The 20,362-nt window shown below is 38.8% G+C and overlaps 1 protein-coding gene across 5 annotated transcripts in view; it reads right to left on the bottom strand.

Annotated features, from left to right (window-relative positions):
* unc5a (unc-5 netrin receptor A) overlaps positions 1-20,362 on the bottom strand; it is a 595,272-nt gene that overhangs the window by 148,077 nt on the left and 426,833 nt on the right. For all 5 annotated transcript variants that reach the window (XR_009811458.2, XM_061927514.2, XM_061927515.2 and 2 more), the window contains one exon: positions 2,993-3,157. Coding sequence is in view for 4 of the 5 variants with exons in the window: in XM_061927514.2 (XP_061783498.2) it covers positions 2,993-3,157 (165 nt within the window). In the remaining variant the exon portion in view is untranslated. The remainder of the gene's footprint in view (positions 1-2,992; positions 3,158-20,362) is intronic.

Raw genomic sequence — 20,362 nt, 5'->3', positions numbered from 1 at the left:
AACATTCACACTCACATCCACACACTAGGGCCAATTTAGTGTTGCCAATCAACTTATCCCCAGGTGCATGTCTTTGTAATGAGTAGTAATAACCCAAAAAAACACTGTACAAAACTCCAATAAATATGTAGATTAGTAAATACATTCGATATATTTATTTATTACTACCGTATTTTTCAGACTATAAGTCGCAGTTTTTTTCGTAGTTTGGCCGGGAGTGCGACTTATACTCAGGAGCGACTTATGTGTGAAATTATTAACACATTACCGTAAAATATCAAATAATATTATTTAGCTCATCCACGTAAGAGACTAGACGTATAAGATTTCATGGGATTTAGCGATTAGGAGTGACAGATTGTTTGGTAAACGTATAGCATGTTCTATATGTTATAGTTATTTGAATGACTCTTACCATAATATGTTACGTTAACATACCAGGCACGTTCTCAGTTGGTTATTTATGCCTCATATAACGTACACTTATTCAGCCTGTTCTTTATTTATTTTAAATTGCCTTTCAAATGTCTATTCTTGGTGTTGGGTTTTATCAAATACATTTCCCCCAAAAATGTGACTTATACTCCTGTGTGACTTATATATGTTTTTTTCCTTCTTTATTATGCATTTTCGGCCGGTGCGACTTATACTCCGAAAAATACGGTAAATGTCATGTTTAATCAATTTTAAGAGAAGTAAATAATCTAAGTAATTATTTCATATTTAAAATATCACTGTACTTTATTTGGCTACTTCATTTTGGCAACAAAAAAAGCCATCAGTTTTTGAATGCTAAATAATGAAGTAAATGAGCGAATTGTAGGCATACTTGCCAACCCTCCCGAATTTTCCGGGAGACTCCCGAATTTCAGTGCCTCTCCCGAAAATCTCCCGGGACAACCACTCTCCCGAATTTCTCCCGATTTCCAGCCGGACCTGAGTGAGGACAGCCTGTCGTCACGTCCACTTTTCCTCCATATAAACAGCGTGCCGGCCCAGTCACGTTATAACATCTACGGCTTTTGGAGCTCAGTGCGCAACTGCACACACAACAAGGAGACTATTATATATGTCTCCATTATCCATAGGTTTATCTATAACCCATAAAGTAGGCAGGCACGGAGCTATTGCTCAGCGTGTGTTTATTCCAGCCGGCACGTTAACACACTGACACACAACATCCGGATTCCCATCATGCATTGCTTCAAAACTACGGCAAGTAGTAATGTCCAAAAACATAACTATGGTTAGAAAAGATGGTTAGAAAGATAGTGACAGAGAATAGAACGAAGATGGACAATTCAACCCTAAACTCTCTCCTTTCCTGCAAATTAAATTTCACAGATGCTGCCCATACCTATGCTCTTTCAAAAGCTGTGCTACTGGCTGCAAAGCATTGCACTTTCAAATACAACAATGAGTAGAGAGGAGTGTTATGTGTGTATATGTGTAAATAAATGAACACTGAAATTCAAGTATTTATTTTATATACTGTATATATATATATATATTAGGGCTGTGAATCTTTGGGTGTCCCACGATTCGATTCAATATCGATTCTTGGGTTCTCGATTCAATTCAAAATCTTTTTTTTTTTCCGATTTAACGCGATTCTCGATTCAAAAACAATATTTTCCCGATTCAAAAGGATTCTCTATTCATTCAATACATAGGATTTCAGCAGGATCTACCCCAGTCTGCTGACATGCAAGCAGAGTAGTAGATTTTTGTAAAAAGCTTTTATAATTGTAAAGGACAATGTTTTATCAACTGATTGTAATAATGTAAAATTTGTTTTAACTATTAAATGAACCAAAAATATGATTTATTTTATCTTCGTGAAAATATTGGACAAAGTGTGTTGTCAAGCTTATGAGATGCGATGCAAGTGTAAGCCACTGTGACACTATTGTTCTTTTTTATTTTTTTTTTACAAATGTCTAATGATAATGTCAATGAGGGATTTTTAATCACTGCTACGTTGAAATTGTAACTAATATTGATACTGTTGTTGATAATATTCATTTTTGTTTCACTACTTTTGGTTTGTTCCGTGTCGTGTTTGTGTCTCCTCTCAATTGCTGTTTATTGCAGTTCTGAGTGTTGCTGGGTCGGGTTTGGTTTTGGAATTGGATTGCATTGTTATGGTATTGTTTTGTTTTGTTTTTTTCATGTATATATTCATTTCACACCATATTCATTGCACTTCTACATTTTTTATATTTTTATATATTTGCACATTGTTTTTCTAGCATGCACACATCGCACTGTATGGAATGGCCTCAATCTCGTTACCTTGCGTAATGACAATAAAGCTGATTCTGATTCTGATTCTGATTCTATTGCTGTGTATTGTTTTGTTGGATTGATTAATAAAAAAATAAAAAAATTGAAAAAAAAAATTAAAAAATTTTTTTTTAAAAGAAAATAAATAAATACAAAAAAAAATAAAAATCGATTTTTAAAAAATGAGAATCGATTCTGAATCGCACAACGTGAGAATCGCGATTCGAATTCGAATCGATTTTTTCCCACACCCCTAATATATATGTATGTATATATATATATATATATATATATATATATATATATATATATAAAATAAATACTTGAATTTCAGTGAATTCTAGCTATAAATATACTCCTCCCCCCTTAACCCTGCCCCCCTCAAACCCCCCCGCCCCAATCTCCTGAATTGGGACGTCTCAAGGTTGGCAAGTATGATTGTAGGACTCTTGACATCCATCCACATTTTTTATCATTTTATATGGAGTTTTGGCCTTCAAATGAAAAAGGCAATAGAGTTGTACATAGTTTTTTTGGCCAAAGCTCTCCATTGTTTATTAAATCCAAGTTTGTTAGTACTTAGTAGCCTTGGCGTGCTCGCAAACATCTGCAGCCTACCGACTGTTGGACTGCATCTTTTCCCTGCAACTAACCAAGTTGCAAAGCTACAGTGGGGTTTGCGGCATGTGGGCGGGTGGACACTCACTCTGAGGGCACTGCTCGCTGGTGCAGTTAAGAGACTGAAGGTCGAGGCCCTGGCAGTCTTTGCCTCCGGTGCCAGGTGACGGCTGGGTGCACTCCCTGCTCCTCCACATCGAACAGTCGGCGCCGCACGCTGACCACTTGCTCCATTCGCTCCAACCTCCATCAACTGTGAACACACATTCAGTGCAGAAGGGAACATGGGTGACAACAAAATGATATATATATATATATTTCAGCTCAGACCAAAAAAAACAACTTTTACACATCAAGTGAAGCGCTCATGCAAAACTGGTAGACGCATTTGCATGTGAGACCTGACACAACTGAGAGAAAACTCTGTTACCATCTTGTGCAAATCAACAGGCTTTAAAATGTAAACCTGTTGGGAAAGCACAAAGACATGCAAATCCACTTGCAAACGCTCAAATCCAAGCAGATGTAGTGAGAAGCCGAGGACTCATTTTTTCACCTGTTTCTTTTTGTTTATTTAGTGTATGGAAATGAGATGCAACCATGCTAAACCTCAACGGGTGAGCGAGTTGTTTATCGAACACTCAACAAGTACACCTGTAGGAATTTGTTCCTGAAATCTACTCAATGTTTGGACACATGCATGTGCATCTACAGTACACAACCTGCAGCATGGGTGGTCTAGAACCATACTTGCCAACCTTGAGACCTCCGATTTCGGGAGGTGGGGGGTGGGGGGCGGGGCAAAGGCCTGTTTGGGGTCAAGTATTTCATTCATATATATATATATATATATATATATATATATATATATATATATATATATATATATATATATATAAATAAAATAAATACTTGATTTCAGTGTTCAATTATTTACACATATACACACACATAACACTCAACTACTCATTGTTGAGTTAAGGGTTGAATTGTCCATCCTTGTTCTATTTGTCACTATTTTTCTAACCATGCTGAACACCCTCACTGATGATGCATTGCTGAGTGGCACGCAAAAAGTGCTTTCATCAAATGCACTAGATGGCAGTATTGTACTGTTTTAAGAGTGTCACAACATTGCTGTTTACGGCAGACGAACTGCTTTACGGTAGACAAAACGTGACTGCTGTTGTTGTGTGTTGTTACCGCGCTGGGAGGACGTTAATAAAACTGCCTAACAATAAACCCACATAAGAAACCAAGAACTCGCCCTCCATCATTCTACAGTTATAACATGATTGGGCAGGTACGCTGATTATATAGTGTGCCTGAATTTCGGGAGATTTTCGGGAGAAAATTTGTCCCGGGAGGTTTTCGGGAGAGGCGCGGAATTTCGGGAGTCTCCCGGAAAATCCGGGAGGGTTGGCAAGTATGTCTAGAACAGTGATTTTCAACCACTGTGCCGCGGCACACCAGTGTGCCCTGAGATATTGTCTGGTGTGCCGTGGGAAATTATGCCACTTCACCTAATTGGTCCAAAAAATATTTTTTGCAAATCAATAATCATAATAATGTGCCGCTGTCTAGTGCCTGCGCTGTGTAGAGCTTGGCAATCCCAATATGCAGAGCACAGCGGCAGACAGGTAAAAAGGTATGTAACGCTTAAACCAAAAATTAATACAAAAGGCAAGTCCCGCTAGGAAAAGGCACTGAAGCATAGGGATGGCGATGTAAAACAAAAGTAAAACTGAACTGGCTACAAAGTCAACAAAAACGGAATGCTGGACGACAGCAAAAACTTACAGCGTGTGGAGCAAAGACGGCGTCCACAAAGCACATCCGTACATGACATGACAATCAACAATGTCCCCACAAAGAAGGATAGCGTACGCACAACTTAGATAGTCTTGATTGCGAAAACAAAGCAGTTGCGGGCAATAGCACTCAAAGGAAGGCGTGAAGCTGCTACAGGAGAACATCAACAAAACAGGAAGGGTCACCAAAATAACAGCACAAGACAGGAACTAAAGCACTACACACAGGAAACAACAACAAACTCAAAATAAGGCACGACAACCTGGTGGAGTTTCATTTTTTAACCTTTTCTGCTGGTGGTGTGCCTAGGTATTTTTTTTATGAAAAAAATGTGCCTTGGCTCAAAAAAGGTTGAAAAACTCTGGTCTAGAAACACCTGCTCTTTTTTTTTTTTCTGTCACAGAAAAAACAACAACTGGTCGATTGTGCTGCTGTAGGAACTAGGGTAGTAAAGTATACCGGTATTAGTATAGTACCGTGATACTAATGAATCATTTTCGGTTAGAGATGTCCGATAAATGCTTTAAAATGTAATATCGGAAATTATCGGTATCGTTTTTTTTTTAATCATCAGTATCGTTTTTTTTTTTTTTTTTTTTATTAAATCAACATAAAAAACACAAGATACACTTACAATTAGTGCACCAACCCAAAAAACCTCCCTCCCCCATTCACACTCATTCATACAAAAGGGTTGTTTCTTTCTTTTATTAATATTCTGGTTCCTACATTATATATCAATATATATCAATACAGTCTGCAAGGGATACAGTCCGTAAGCACACATGATTGGTCCACTAATAGTACTAACCTTTAACAGTTAATTTTACTCATTTTCATTCATTACTAGTTTCTATGTAACTGTTTTTATATTGCTTTACTTCATACTTGCCAACCCTCCCGGATTTTCCGGGAGAATCCCGAAATTCAGCGCCTCTCCCGAAAACCTCCCGGGACAAATTTTCTCCCGCAAATCTCCCGAAATTCAGGCGGAGCTGGAGGCCACACCCCCTCCAGCTCCATGCGGACCTGAGTGACGTGTGGACAGCGGCAAGCCTGTTTTCACATCCGCTTTCCCACAATATAAACAGCGTGCCTGCCCAATCACGTTATGACTGTAGAATGATTGAGGGCAAGTTCTTGGTTTCTTATGTGGGTTTATTGTTAGGCAGTTTCATTAACGTCCTCCCAGCGCGGTAACAACACACAACAAAAGCAGTCACGTTTTCGTCTACCATAAAGCAGTTTGTCTGCCGTAAACAGCAATGTTGTGACACTCTTAAACAGGACAATACTGCCATCTACTGTACATGCATATGTGACAATAACATCTAGGGCTTTTAGAGAGTGCAGTGCACAACTGCTATACTATATATATATATATATATATATAAAATAAAATAAATATATATATATATACATAGCTAGAATTCACTGAAAGTCAAGTATTTCATATATATATATATATATATATATATATATATATATATATATATATACTTATATATATATATACTTTTATATATATATATATATATATATATATAAATATATATATATATATATATATATATATGAAATATTTGACTTGGTGAATTCTAGCTGTAAATATACTCCTCCCCTCTTAACCACACCCCCCACCACCACCCCACCCCCCCTCCCCACCCCCCCACCTCCCGAAATCGTAGGTCTCAAGGTTGGCAAGTATGCTTCACTTTCTTTTTTATTCAAGAAAATGTTTTTAATTTATTTATCTTATTTTATTTTATTTTATTTTTAAAAAAAAGGACCTTACCTTCACCATACCTGGTTGTCCAAATTAGGCATAATAATGTGTTAAGTCCACGACTGTATATATCGGTTGATATCTGTATCGGTTGATATTAGTATCGATAATTAAGAGTTGGACAATATCGAAATATCGGATATCGGCAAAAAAGCCATTATCGGACATCCCTATTTTCAGTACTATACAGGCTCTGAAACGTACCGGTCCCGCACCCACCCCCCGTGCCCGCGTCGAAGTCACGTCGTGACATTGCTGGTTTTACGAGCAGAGGAGCATGTTCGGCAGCGCACAATCACAGAGTACTTACAAGCACACACAGTGTGTAGACAGAAAAGGCAGAACGGACACATTTTGGCTTAAAAACTAACAATAAAGTTGACGCTATAACACTGAAACGCCCTCAGGAAAAGGTGCTTTAAGACATGGCTAGCTAGCTAGCGGCTAACGTCCTTCCGCGGTCTGTAGTGTTTTAGCTACTTCTAAATCACTAATCCTTGTCTCCAAGGCAACAAATAAAGTAAGTTTCTTACAAGTATCATCCCTGCAGGACGAGGAATAGCTAAACATGCTTCACTACACACCGTAGCTCACCGGCATCAAAATGTAAACAAACGCCATTGGTGGATCTACACCTGACATCCACTGTAATGATACCAAGTACAGGCACGTATCTAGTCGATACTACTATGATTACGTCGATATTTTTTAGGCATCACAACATCTTCTTTTGTTTTTTTTAAATGTAATATTATGTTTATAAACTCAGGAAATATGTCCCTGGACACATGAGGACTTTGATTATGACCAATGTATGATCCTGTAACGAGTTGGTATCGGATTGATACCCAAATTTGTGGTATCATCCAAAACTAATGTAAAAAGTATCAAACAACAGAAGAATAAGTGATTATTACATTTTAACAGAAGTATAGATAGAACATGTTAAAAGAGAAAGTAAGCAGATATTAACAGTAAATGAACAAGTAGATTCATAATCAATTTTTCTACCACTTGTCCTTAATAATTTTGACAAAATAATAGAATGATAAATGACACAATATGTTACGGCATATGTCAGCAGCCTTTGTTTGTTTACTTACTACGAAAAGACAAGTTGTCTTATATGTTCACTATTTTATTTAAGGACTTAACTGCAATAAGAAACATACCGTATTTTTCGGACTATAAGTCGCAGTTTTTTTCCATAGTTTACTATGTGTGAAATTATTAACACATTACCGTAAAATATCAAATAATATTATTTAGCTCATTCACGTAAGAGACTAGACCAGGGGTCGGCAACCCAAAATGTTGAAGGAGCCATATTGGACCAAAAATACAAAAACAAATCTGTCTGGAGCCACAAAAAATTAAAAGCCATATTACATACAGATAATGAGATATAAATTGAAATAAGAGGACCTAAAGGAAACTAAATGAGCTCAAATATAGCTACAAATGAGGCATAATGATGCAATATGTACATATAGCTAGCCTAAATAGCATGTTAGCATCGATTAGCTTGCAGTCATGCAGTGACCAAATATGTCTGATTAGCACTCCACACAAGTCAATAACATCAACAAAACTCACCTTTGTGCATTCACGCACAACATTAAAAGTTTGGTGGACAAAATGAGACAGAAAAAGAAGTGGCATAAAACACGTCCTAGAAAGTCGGAGAAAGTTATACATGTAAACAAACTAAGGTAAGTTCAAGGACCGCCAAAATTAGTAGGACAAAACGGCGCTTGCCAAATACTCGAATCAGTGAAGCATGTTTAATACAAACAGTGTGATTTATAACAATTAGGGAGGTTTGTGTCATGTTTGTCCTCCTACAGAAACCATATTAAAACAAAAAATATATTTTTTTCCCCTCATCTTTTTCCATTTTTCATACATTTTTGAAAAAGCTTCAGAGAGCCACTAGGGCGGCGCTAAAGAGCTCTAGAGCCGCGGGTTGCCGACCCCCGGACTAGACGTATAAGATTTCATGGGATTTAGCGATTAGGAGTGACAGATTGTTTGGTAAACGTATAGCATGTTCTATATGTTATAGTTATTTGAATGACTCTTACCATAATATGTTACGTTAACATACCAGTTGGTTATTTATGCCTCATATAACGTACACTTATTCAGCCTGTTGTTCACTATTCTTTATTTATTTTAAATTGCCTTTCAAATGTCTATTCTTGGTGTTGGGTTTTATCAAATAAATTTCCCCCCCAAAATGCGACTTATACTCCAGTGCGACTTATATATGTTTTTTCCTTCTTTATTATGCATTTTTGGCCGGTGCGACTTATACTCCGAAAATTACGGTATGTTTAATGTACCCTAAGATTTTTTGTTAAAATAAAGCCAATAATAAAAAAAAAATTGTGGTCCTCTTTATTTAGAAAAGTACCGAAAGGTATCAAAATAGCTTTAGTACCGGCAGGGGCGCCGAAAAGGGGGGGTAAAGGAGACGGATTCTAGGGGCCCATGATGGAGGGGGGCCCAGAGAGGCCCCTAATGATGATGAAATTATAATACAGAAAAAATAATGACACTGTGTTGGGGGCCCTGTAAAGATTCTTTTCATGGGGCCCAAAATCCCTAGCGGTGCCCCTGAGTACCGGTACCAAAATATTGGTATCGTTACAACACTAGTAGGAACTAACAGCACCTTTAAAGTTAAAGTTCAGCCTCCCTGCTGACTAGGTGTGGTGAAATGATTCTCTGCATTTGACCCATCACCCTTGATCACCCCCTGGGAGGTGAGGGGAGCAGTGAGCAGCAGCGGTGGCCACGCCGGGAATCATTTTTGGTGATTTATCCCCCAATTCCAACCCTTGATGCTGAGTGCCAAGCAGGGAGGTAATGGGTCCCATTTTTATAGTCTTTGGTATGACTCGGCCGGGGGTTTGAACTCACGACCTACCGATCTCAGGGCGGACACTCTAACCACTAGGCCACTGAGCAGGTTTACCGCATGCAGTGCGGCCATTTTGCTACAAAGGTGGACTTCGTGTAGCCTTGTGGTGGAGAGGGCCGGTGCCTCGGAGCGATATTGGGAGTGACACAGCCGTGGGGCCGCAGAAGGTTACCATGGCGCTAATAGGAAATAGAGAAGTAATGAGCTCTCATGGGGTGGGGGGGGGGGGGGGGGAACACCACCGTCTCGCTCTTTCCCAAGCCCGAATTTATCAGTGGAGGGGACCTGCCGAAAATGACTCCAACTACGCGAACGCACCTCTATGACAGCAACAACCCTCTGCCTGGCTGACCCGAGGGCAAGAAAACCGTAGCGCTCATTAATCTGAGCAATGAAGAGTGCACAGGGCCTGACACCCGGAGAACAAGTGTGACCCACTCCAGGTTTTTGAAGCACGAGTGCCACTCTGGATGGGATCTAACAATTAGAACAGAACTGATTATGTTATTTGGGTTTGCAGAAGTGGCTAAACGCTGTTGTGGTGCCCCCGAGTCACAGGTGCGTGGATTAGGCTCTTAGCACGCCACAAGATGCCCGTTAGACCAGTGACGTGCGGTGAGGTTGATGGCTGGTGAGGCACTGACTTCATCACAGTCAGATTTACAAACATATGAACCCTAAAGAGTATCTTATTCACCATTTGATTGGCAGCAGTTAACGGGTTATGTTTAAAAGCTCATACCAGCATTCTTCCCTGCTTGGCACTCAGCATCAAGGGTTGGAATTGGGGGTTAAATCACCAAAAATTATTCCCGGGCGCGGTGCCGCTGCTGCCCACTGCTCCCCTCACCTCCCAGGGGGTGAACAAGGGGATGGGTCAAATACAGACGACAAATTTCATTACACCTAGTGTGTGTGTGACAATCATTGGTACTTTAACTTAGCTTTAACTTTACACATACAAACTGTAGCACACAAAAACGCACATTTAATTAAAAAAAATGTTATTATGGTCTTACCTTTACTTACAAATTAAGTCCATGCGCCGCAACTAAAGCCCTCACTTCAACTTTCCACGTGCAAGATTGAATCTATTTAAAAAAGTGTAACCGAGGGTTTATAAATGTCGCCTATACTGTATGAAACTACAAAATAACAAACACGGAGGCTCCAGTTTACACGAGGACCACTTTATTTACCTTCTTTCAAAAACTTCCGCTCCACCCCATGTTATCACTTCCGCTCTTAGCGCCTTCAAAATAAGAGCTCGAGGCATATACAGCGCATAACAGGAACTTAACATCACAAAGAGGAAAACCCATGAAAATAGGTTACAAAAGTTATTTAATAAGAAGCCAAAAAGTGCAAAAACAATAATGTTCGTGTTGGAGGAGTTGTGAATTAGATACACCTGCAGTCTACAGGTGTACCTAATGTTGTGGCCCTGCAGTTATTCACAACTCCTCCAACACGAACATTATTGTTTTTGCACTTTTTGGCTTCTTATGAAATAACTTTTTTAAATAGATTCAATCTTGCAAGTGGAAAGTTTAAGTGTGGGCTTTAGTTGATATAACAATTCTACGGCGGTGGTGCAGGAGGCGGGGCTACTGGAGCCTCAGCCAGTACGTCTTTTGCAGCCGTTTTATGATCGCTCAGCGCAAGAAATACGTTACACACATACAGTTGTTGACAAAATACACTGTACATTATATACCTCAGCTAACTAAACTATGGAAATGTATAATATAATTCATATAGCAATACAGTCTCACTGCACAGCAGGCCAGCAGTTAGCCGAGTCCGGAATCCATGTTGAGGCACTGAGTGACGTGCCTCGACTGGCTGCTGTTCACCGCACCGTCTCTTCTCAGTATTTGAACGGCAAATGTGAAAATTCAGCGATTTTGAATAAAAATAATCTAAAACTGGTGAAGTTAAATGTAAAATAACTTTATAGTATAATCACTGGATACATATAACAATTTAATTAATTTTTTTTCTTTTTACATTTTTTTTCTTTCCATGATGGCATGTGAGGCCCCGCCTCACCTGCCTCTAGGGACTGCACGTCACTGCGTTAGACCATGTGTGTCCATAAATTATTGCTGTGTGCACTGCAAAAAATGAAATCTAAATAAGATGAAATATCTCAAATAAGGGTGATATTTGCTTATTTTCCGTCAGACAAGATCATTCTTCTCACTAAGCAGATTTTATGTTAGAGTGTTTTACTTGTTCAAAGGGTTTTGGTCCTAAATAATCTCAGTAAGATATTACAGCTTGTTGCTGAGATTTGATGACCTATATTGAGTAAAACATGCTTGGAACTAGAATATCAACTGTTGCAAAGCTGTGTCATCAACACTCACAAGTATAAAACTGCTTTTTCAAAGTAATAATTTCTAATTTCAAGCATGAAATAAAAAAAACATGACTTTGACACAATTGTGTCTCATAATTAAACTGACAGTTAATATTTAAACATTTAACATGTGACATTTCAAAACAATTTTGAATAGAAATAGTTCATGCACATTCAGATAAATTATTCAAAATTACAATAAAAAAAAATTGGCCAGGGCCGGGCTGTAAATATATATATGTAGATATATATATATATATATATATATATACTATATTCCTTGCTCACTAATTGACTGAAAGAGCACGCACTTGGCGTGATGATGTCATGTTATCGATGGGAAAATGCATTTTTAGACAATATGATTTGCCTGAGCGTTGCCTTTTTGCCTTTCCATTAAGAAAAATAAACTAGTTTTTAGTGTAAGTTTGCTGGTTTCAAGAAATGTAATGCCGAGCGCATATCATTAAGTCAAGATAATGGCACTAGCATTTACTTAATTTAAGAATATTTTTCAACATATTGAGCAAAAAGGTCTCATATTTGTTTTTGCTATCAAGAAAAGTGCACTTGTTATTAGTGAGAATATACTTATTTTAAGGTATTTTTGGGTTCATTGAGGTTAGCTAATTTTACTTGTTTTGGAAAGTCTTGACAAGCCAAATTTTCTTGTTCTATTAGCAGATAATTTTGCTTAGTTCAAGTAAAATACCCCTCATTTTTGTATTTTTTTTCCTTATTTTTGAACACTTACTTTTTGCAGTGTGTGTGTGTGAGGCAGGATTCTGACACAGCTCGGATCTCTTTGCAGTCAGATCCGTTTGGCAGAGAGAGCAGAACCGATCAGATAATTGTCCTTGTTTGGCATTGAGTGGACCCATCCCTGGGCCAGTGGGCTGATTATCAAGGCTGGGATTGAAAATGATTGAATAGCAAATTAGATTCTAATGAATGCGGAATGTCGCCCCTCAGTTTATCCACGCCACTGTGAAATAAGAGATGGGATCAACGTACGCTATAATGATGCATTTCTATTCTTTTTTCCCCCCTTAAGTACAAAGCAAGACTACTGGATGTGCAAATCACATTTTCAGACAAAGAGACTGGAGTGGAAACAGTTTGCTGCTCATGAGAATGGAAATGACACATACGAGAGGAGGAATTAAGACGGGGGACAAGCGGTAGAAAATGGATGGATGGATGTAACAAGACATTATGTAATAATGTAAAACATTTGCACCTTATGTACCGTATTTTTCGGACTATAAGTCCCAGTTTTTTTCATAGTTTGGCCGGGGGTGCGACTTATACTCAGAAGTGACTTATGTGTGAAATTATTAACACATTATCGTAAAATATCAAATAATATTATTTAGCTCTTTCACGTAAGAGACTAGACCAGGGGTCGGCAAGCCGCGGCTTCGGAGCCGCATGCGGCTCTTTGATCACTCTGATGCGGCTCAGCAGCTTACTTGCTGAACCCCCCAATTGTCCCGTGAGATTTCCGAATTTCAGTGCCTCTCGCAAGCAACTCCCGGGATTAATATTCACCGATTTTCACCCTTAAAGCTATACTAAGGGCGTGCCGTGATGGTACAACATTTGGCGCCCTCTACAATTTGTACTGACAGCGTACCAGCCCAACAATTGTTATACAATATACATTTTCTGCTTGCACACGTAAGAGATAGCAAGGCATACTTGGTCAACAGCCACACAGGTTACACTGACGGTGACCATATAAAACAACTTTAACACTCTTACTAATAATGCGCCACACTTTGAACCAAAACCAAACAAGAATGACAAACACATTTCGGGAGAACATCTGCACCTTAACACAACATAAACACAACAGAACAAACACCCAGAATCCCATGCAGCCCTGACTCTTCCGGGCTACATTATACACCCCTGCTACCACCAAACCCCGCCCCTACCCCAAGCCTGCTCCCTCACACATCAACCCCCCGCCCCCCTCTGTGCGTCGGTTGAGGTGGGCGGGGTTTGGTAGCGGGGGTGTATAATGTATGCCGGAAGAGTTAGGGCTGCATGGGTATTCTGGGTATTTGTCCTGTTGTGTTTATGTTGTGTTAAGGTGCAGATGTTCTCCCGAAATGTGTTTGTCATTCTTGTTTGGTGTGGGTTCACAGTGTGGCGCATTATTAGTATGAGTGTTAAAGTTTTTTTTATACCGCCACCGTCAGTGTAACCTGTGTGGTTGTTGAACAAGTATGCCTTGCTGTCACTTGCGTGAGCAAGCGGAAGCACCATACAACATGTGGCTGATCAGGCACGCCGGTTGAAGTGGGCGCTATATGCTGTACCATCACGGCACGCATGACGCTGACAAGCGTTATTCTTTCAAAACCCGCGTGCCGCACCAGCTTAAAATTTCCATATAAAGGTGTAGGCAGTGTGTCTGAGACCCCTGGTTTATACATAGCACAAAGCAAAAAAAATGTTATATACAGTGTTTATCATTTAAAATTTCTAAACTTTTGCGGCTCCCATTGTTTTCTATAATTTGTGAAACTGGTCAAAATGGCTCTTTGACTGGTAAAGGTTGCCGACCCCTGGACTAGACGTATAAGATTTCATGGGATTTAGCGATTAGGAGTGACAGATTGTTTGGTAAACGTATAGCATGTTCTATATGTTATAGTTATTTGAATGACTCTTACCATAATATGTTACGTTAACATACCAGGCACGTTCTCAGTTGGTTATTTATGCCTCATTTAACGTACACTTATTCAGCCTGTTGTTCACTATTCTTTATTTATTTTAAATTGCCTTTCAAATGTCTATTCTTGGTGTTGGGTTTTATCAAATACATTTCCCCCAAAAATGCGACTTATACTCCAGTGCGACTTATATATGTTTTGTTCCTTCTTTATTATGCATTTTCGGCCGGTGCGACTTATACTCCGGAGCGACTTATACTCCGAAAAATACGGTAGTAACGCCACATTTTGTACTGATCGGCCGCATTTTGTAATACAGTGCTTGAGCACATTTTGTAACAAACTTTAAAGCAGGGGTGTCAAACTCATTTTAGATCGGGGGCCAAATGGAGAAAAATCTACTCCCAAGTGGGCCGGGCTGGTAAAATCCCGGCACGATAACTAAAAAGTAAAGACAACTTCAACTTGTTTTCTTTGTTTAAAAATAGATCAAGCCCAAATGTACAAATCATAATGTTGTTAGTTTTTGTTTTTTTTACACTTACATGTTGCTGCTCCGGAGCGACTTATACTCCGAAAAATACGGTATGTTTAATGTACCCTAAGATTTTTTGTTAAAATAAAGCCAATAATAAAAAAATTTTGTGGTCCCCTTTATTTAGAAAAGTACCGAAAAGTATCAAAATAGTTTTAGGACCGGTACCAAAATATTGGTATCGTTACAACACTAGTAGGAACTAAGAGCACCTTTAAAGTTAAAGTTCAGCCTCCCTGCTGACTAGGTGTGGTGAAATTATTCTCTGCATTTGACCCATGGGAGATGAGGGGAGCAGTGAGCAGCAGCGGTGGCCACGGCGGGAATAATTTTTGGTGATTTAACCCCCAATTCCAACCCTTGATGCTGAGTGCCAAGCAGGGAGGTAATGGGTCCCATTTTCATCAATTATTTGTAGTTATTTATATTTTCTGAATAAATTATGTAATAATGTTCATCAGTCATTGGTGTCTATCAAGAAAAAAAAATGACATCAAAGTCAAATTACAGGATGTTATTTATGTATTTTGATAATTTTCCTCGACTTGTGCACTAACATCATGTGGTTTATTTTGTACATATGTAGTAGGGGTGTGGGGAAAAAAAAAAATCGAAATTCTCACGTTGTACGATTCAGTATCGATTCTCATTTTTCAAAAATCGATTTTTATTTTATTTTTTATTTATTTTATTTTTTTATTAATCAATCCAACAAAACAATACACAGCAATACCATAACAATGCAATCCAATTCCAAAACCAAACCCGACCCAGCAACACTCAGAACTGCAATAAACAGAGTAATTGAGAGGAGACACAAACACGACACGGAACAATCCAAAAGTTGTGAAACAAAAATGAATATTATCAACAACAGTATCAATATTAGTAACAATTTCAACATAGCAGTGATTAAAGATCCCTCATTGACATTATCATTAGACATTTATAAAAAAAAAGAACAATAGTGTCATAGTGGCTTACACTTACATCGCATCTCATAAGCTTGACAACACACTGTGTCCAATATTTTCACAAAGATAAAATAAGTCATATTTTTGGTTCATTTAATAGTTAAAACTAATGTACATTACTGCAATCAGTTGATAAAACATTGTCCTTTACAATTATAAAAGCTTTTTACAAAAATATACTACTCTGCTTGCATGTCAGCAGACTGGGGTAGATCCTGCTGAAATCCTACGTATTGAATGAATAGAGAATCGTTTTGAATCGGAAAAAATATCGTTTTTAAATCGAGAATCGCGTTGAATCGAAAAAAAAAATCGATTTATAATCGAATCGTGACCCCAAGAATCGATATTGAATCGAATCGTGGGACACCCAAAGATTCACAGCCCTAATATGTAGCATCATCTACAACAGGGGTGCTCACACTTTTTCTGCAGGCGAGCTACTTTTCAATTGATCAAGTCGTGGGGATCTACCTCATTCATATATATAATTTATATTTACTTATTTATGAAATATATGTTTTTGTAAACAAGTTAAAGGTGTTTAATGATAATGCAAGCATGTTTAACACATATAGTTAATATTTGTTAATAAATTAAAGGTGTTTAATGATAATACAAGTATGTTTAATACATATAGTTAATATTGTTAACAAGTTAAAGGTGTTTAAAGATAATGCAAGCATGTTTAACACATATAGTTAATATTGTTAACAAGTTAAAGGTGTTTAAAGATAATGCAAGCATGTTTAACACATATAGTTAATATTGTTAACAAGTTAAAGGTGGTTAAAAATAATACAAGCATGTTTAACACAAATAGTTAATATTGTTAACAACTTAAAGGTGGTTAAAGATAATACAAGCATGTTTAACACATATAGTTAATATTGTTAACAAGTTAAAGGTGGTTAAAGATAATACAAGCATGTTTAACACATATAGATTCCTTTCTTTCATGAAGACAAGAATATAAGTTGGTGTATTACCTGATTGTGATGACTTGCATTGATTGGAATCAGACAGTGGTGATGATAACGTCCACATTTTCGAATGGAGGAGAAAAAAGTCCTCCTTTCTATCCAATACCACATGAAAGTGGTTGGTTTTTGGCATCTTATTTGTCCAGCTTCCGTACTCCTTTGTATACACTTTACAAGAAATACATTGTCGGCAAACTCCGTAGCTTGCTAGCTTGTGCACGCTAGCTTTCTGAGACTCTTATTTTGGTAGCGCAGGCAGGATGAAGCAGAGCTTTTGTTGTGCAACTGTGCTGTCGGTCTTTGGAGTTTTGACGACAGGTACGGCGCCAGAGTCTGTTGAAATAAAGTGTTTCTCGCTTTCCAGTCGATAATTTTAATGAGCTGGCAGCAGCCAGCGTCATCTCAGAAGACCCTCGGGTGCCGTGAATGTCAATCAAGTGACGAAAGTGACGTCATAGTGAAGATTTATGATCGCTCATTTTTAGGACTATTTTTTTAATGCCTGGCTGGTGATCGACTGACACATCCTCCGAGATCGACCGGTAGATCGCGATCGACGTAATAAGCACCCCTGATCTACAAAGATACAAAGAATTGCTATTGCGACATCCAGTGGACACATTTAGAACAGCAGTTTCTTTCATTCAAAAATTTCAGGTACATTTTTATACTTAGCAAACTCATACCGCGGGCCGTACGTTTGACACCCCTGCTTTAAAGCATTTTGTGATCAGTTGCTACATATTGGAAAAGTTATTACGGGGTCCATGAAATTACATTTCCCAAACTTTTGGTGGAAAAGAGCCTTATTAGAGATGCTTTTTTGAGAAAACAGTGTAAATGAATGCAGTGAACCAAACCAGGTTCATGTTTCTTTCAAAAATTTGAATTTAAAATCAAATCTCGGCCTCTTTTTATTCCATCTACGGTGCAACACAGGAATCTTATTATCCACAGACAGTTTTCCTTATCAAATCCCCAGGAAGAGATGGTCGGGGTAAGTATGAAAGGCTCTGCAAGTGATTTTCAATCACGCAGCACCACAGGTTTGAGGTCAGGCTGGTTCCTGAGGAGGGACAGCAATACAATAGCCCAGTGGAGTGCCTCTATTTGGACACCTTGTCAAGAGGGGAAGCAAAACGACCCCCCCGCCCCATCCAAGCTGGGGTTGTTTGAAGCTTTTTGCTCCTCAAAATGACGCCAGCTGCTGACGGTCACAGGCCCTGATCATCGAACACCAGCGGTTTCCGTGTCCTTGAGGGGAATGTGAGGAACGCAACTGAGAGCAGCGGGTCATCCCCCAGCTCCTTCAGCCCTGTCAACACACATGCGCGCACTGTAATGGCCCCATAATCCCAAGGGCTGACAAAAGCAGCCACGGAAGAAAACCACGGGGCCCACCATCGTCGATGATGAAACATCCACCAAAATGAAGAAGTTGGATTTTCTATTGCTGAATAGAATGAATAGAATACAAACCCAGTTTCCATATGAGTTGGGAAATTGTGTTAGATGTAAATATAAACGGAATACAATGATTTGCAAATCATTTTCAACCCATATTCAGTTGAATATGCTACAAAGACAACATATTTGATCTTTTTTTGTTGTTGCAAATAATCATTAACTTTAGAATTTGATGCCAGCAACACGTGACAAAGAAGTTGGGAAAGGTGGCAATAAATACTGATAAAGTTGAGGAATGCTCATCAAACACTTATTTGGAACATCCCACAGGTGTGCAGGCTAATTGGGAACAGGTGGGTGCCATCATTGGGTGTAAAAACAGCTTCCCAAAAAATGCTCAGTCTTTCACAAGAAACGATGGGGCGAGGTACACCCCTTTGTCCACAACTGCGTGAGCAAATAGTCAAACAGTTTAAGAACAACGTTTCTCAAAGTGCAATTGCAAGAAATGTAGGGATTTCAACATCTACGGTCCATAATATCATCAAAAGGTTCAGAGAATCTGGAGAAATCACTCCACGTAAGCGGCATGGCCGGAAACCAACATTGAATGACCGTGACCTTCGATCCCTCAGACGGCACTGTATCAAAAACCGACATCAATCTCTAAAGGATATCACCACATGGGCTCAGGAACACTTCAGAAAACCACTGTCACTAAATACAATTTGTCACTACATCTGTAAGTGCAAGTTAAAGCTCTACTATGCAAAGCGAAAGCCATTTATCAACAACATCCAGAAACGCCGCCGGCTTCTCTGGGCCCGAGATCATCTAAGATGGACTCATGCAAAGTGGAAAAGTGTTCTGTGGTCTGACGAGTCCACATTTCAAATTGTTTTTGGAAATATTCGACATTGTGTCATCCGGACCAAAGGGGAAGCGAACCATCCAGACTGTTATCGACGCTAAGTTCAAAAGCCAGCATCTGTGATGGTATGGGAGTGCATTAGTGCCCAAGGCATGGGTAACTTACACATCTGTGAAGGCACCATTAATGCTGAAAGGTACATACAGGTTTTGGAACAATATATGCTGCCATGTAAGCGCCGTCTTTTTCATGGACGCCCCTGCTTATTTCAGCAAAACAATGCCAAGCCACATTCAGCACGTGTTACAACAGCGTGGCTTCGTAAAAAAAGAGTGCGGGTACTTTCCTGACCCGCCTGCAGTCCAGACCTGTCTCCCATCAAAAATGTGTGGCGCTTTATGAAGCGTAAAATACGACAGCGGAGACCCCGGACTGTTGAACGACTGAAGCTCTACATAAAACAAGAATGGGAAAGAATTCCACTTTTAAAGCTCCAACAATTAGTTTCCTCAGTTCCCAATCGTTTATTGAGTGTTGTTAAAAGAAAAGGTGATGTAACACAGTGGTGAACATGCCCTTTCCCAACTACTTTGGCACGTGTTGCAGCCATGAAATTCTAAGTTATTTATTATTTGCAAAAAAAATTAATAAAGTTTATGAGTTTGAACATCAAATATCTTGTCTTTGTAGTGCATTCAATTGAATATGGGTTGAAAAGGATTTGCAAATCATTGTATTCCGTTTATATTTACATCTAACACAATTTCCCAACTCATATGGAAACGGGGTTTGTAGAAGAGAATGCCTTTCATTGTCACTATACACAGGTACAATGAGATTAAAAGCAACTCCAGTATCAGTGCGACAGTCTATAAATATGCAAAACAGGAAGGAAAGAAAAGAAAAATAGTGCAAAACGAGGTAAGGTGCACAGTCCAGTTCTGAGAACCAATGTTCTGAATGTGTTTTTTAAATATTATACTATATACATATATACAGAAGCCTTCAGACTGTGGGTGGAGAGTAAAAATTGCACACAGAGAAGTGCTAAACTATAAAATCAGTGCCTGTGAGAGTTCACCGTGGTTATAGCTTTAGGGAAAAAACTGTTC

Source organism: Nerophis lumbriciformis, linkage group LG35 (assembly GCF_033978685.3).
Source record: "Nerophis lumbriciformis linkage group LG35, RoL_Nlum_v2.1, whole genome shotgun sequence".
Lineage (NCBI taxonomy): Eukaryota > Metazoa > Chordata > Actinopteri > Syngnathiformes > Syngnathidae > Nerophis > Nerophis lumbriciformis.
Note: the sequence above shows the minus strand (reverse complement) of the source record. Positions and strands in the feature narration are given on the sequence as shown.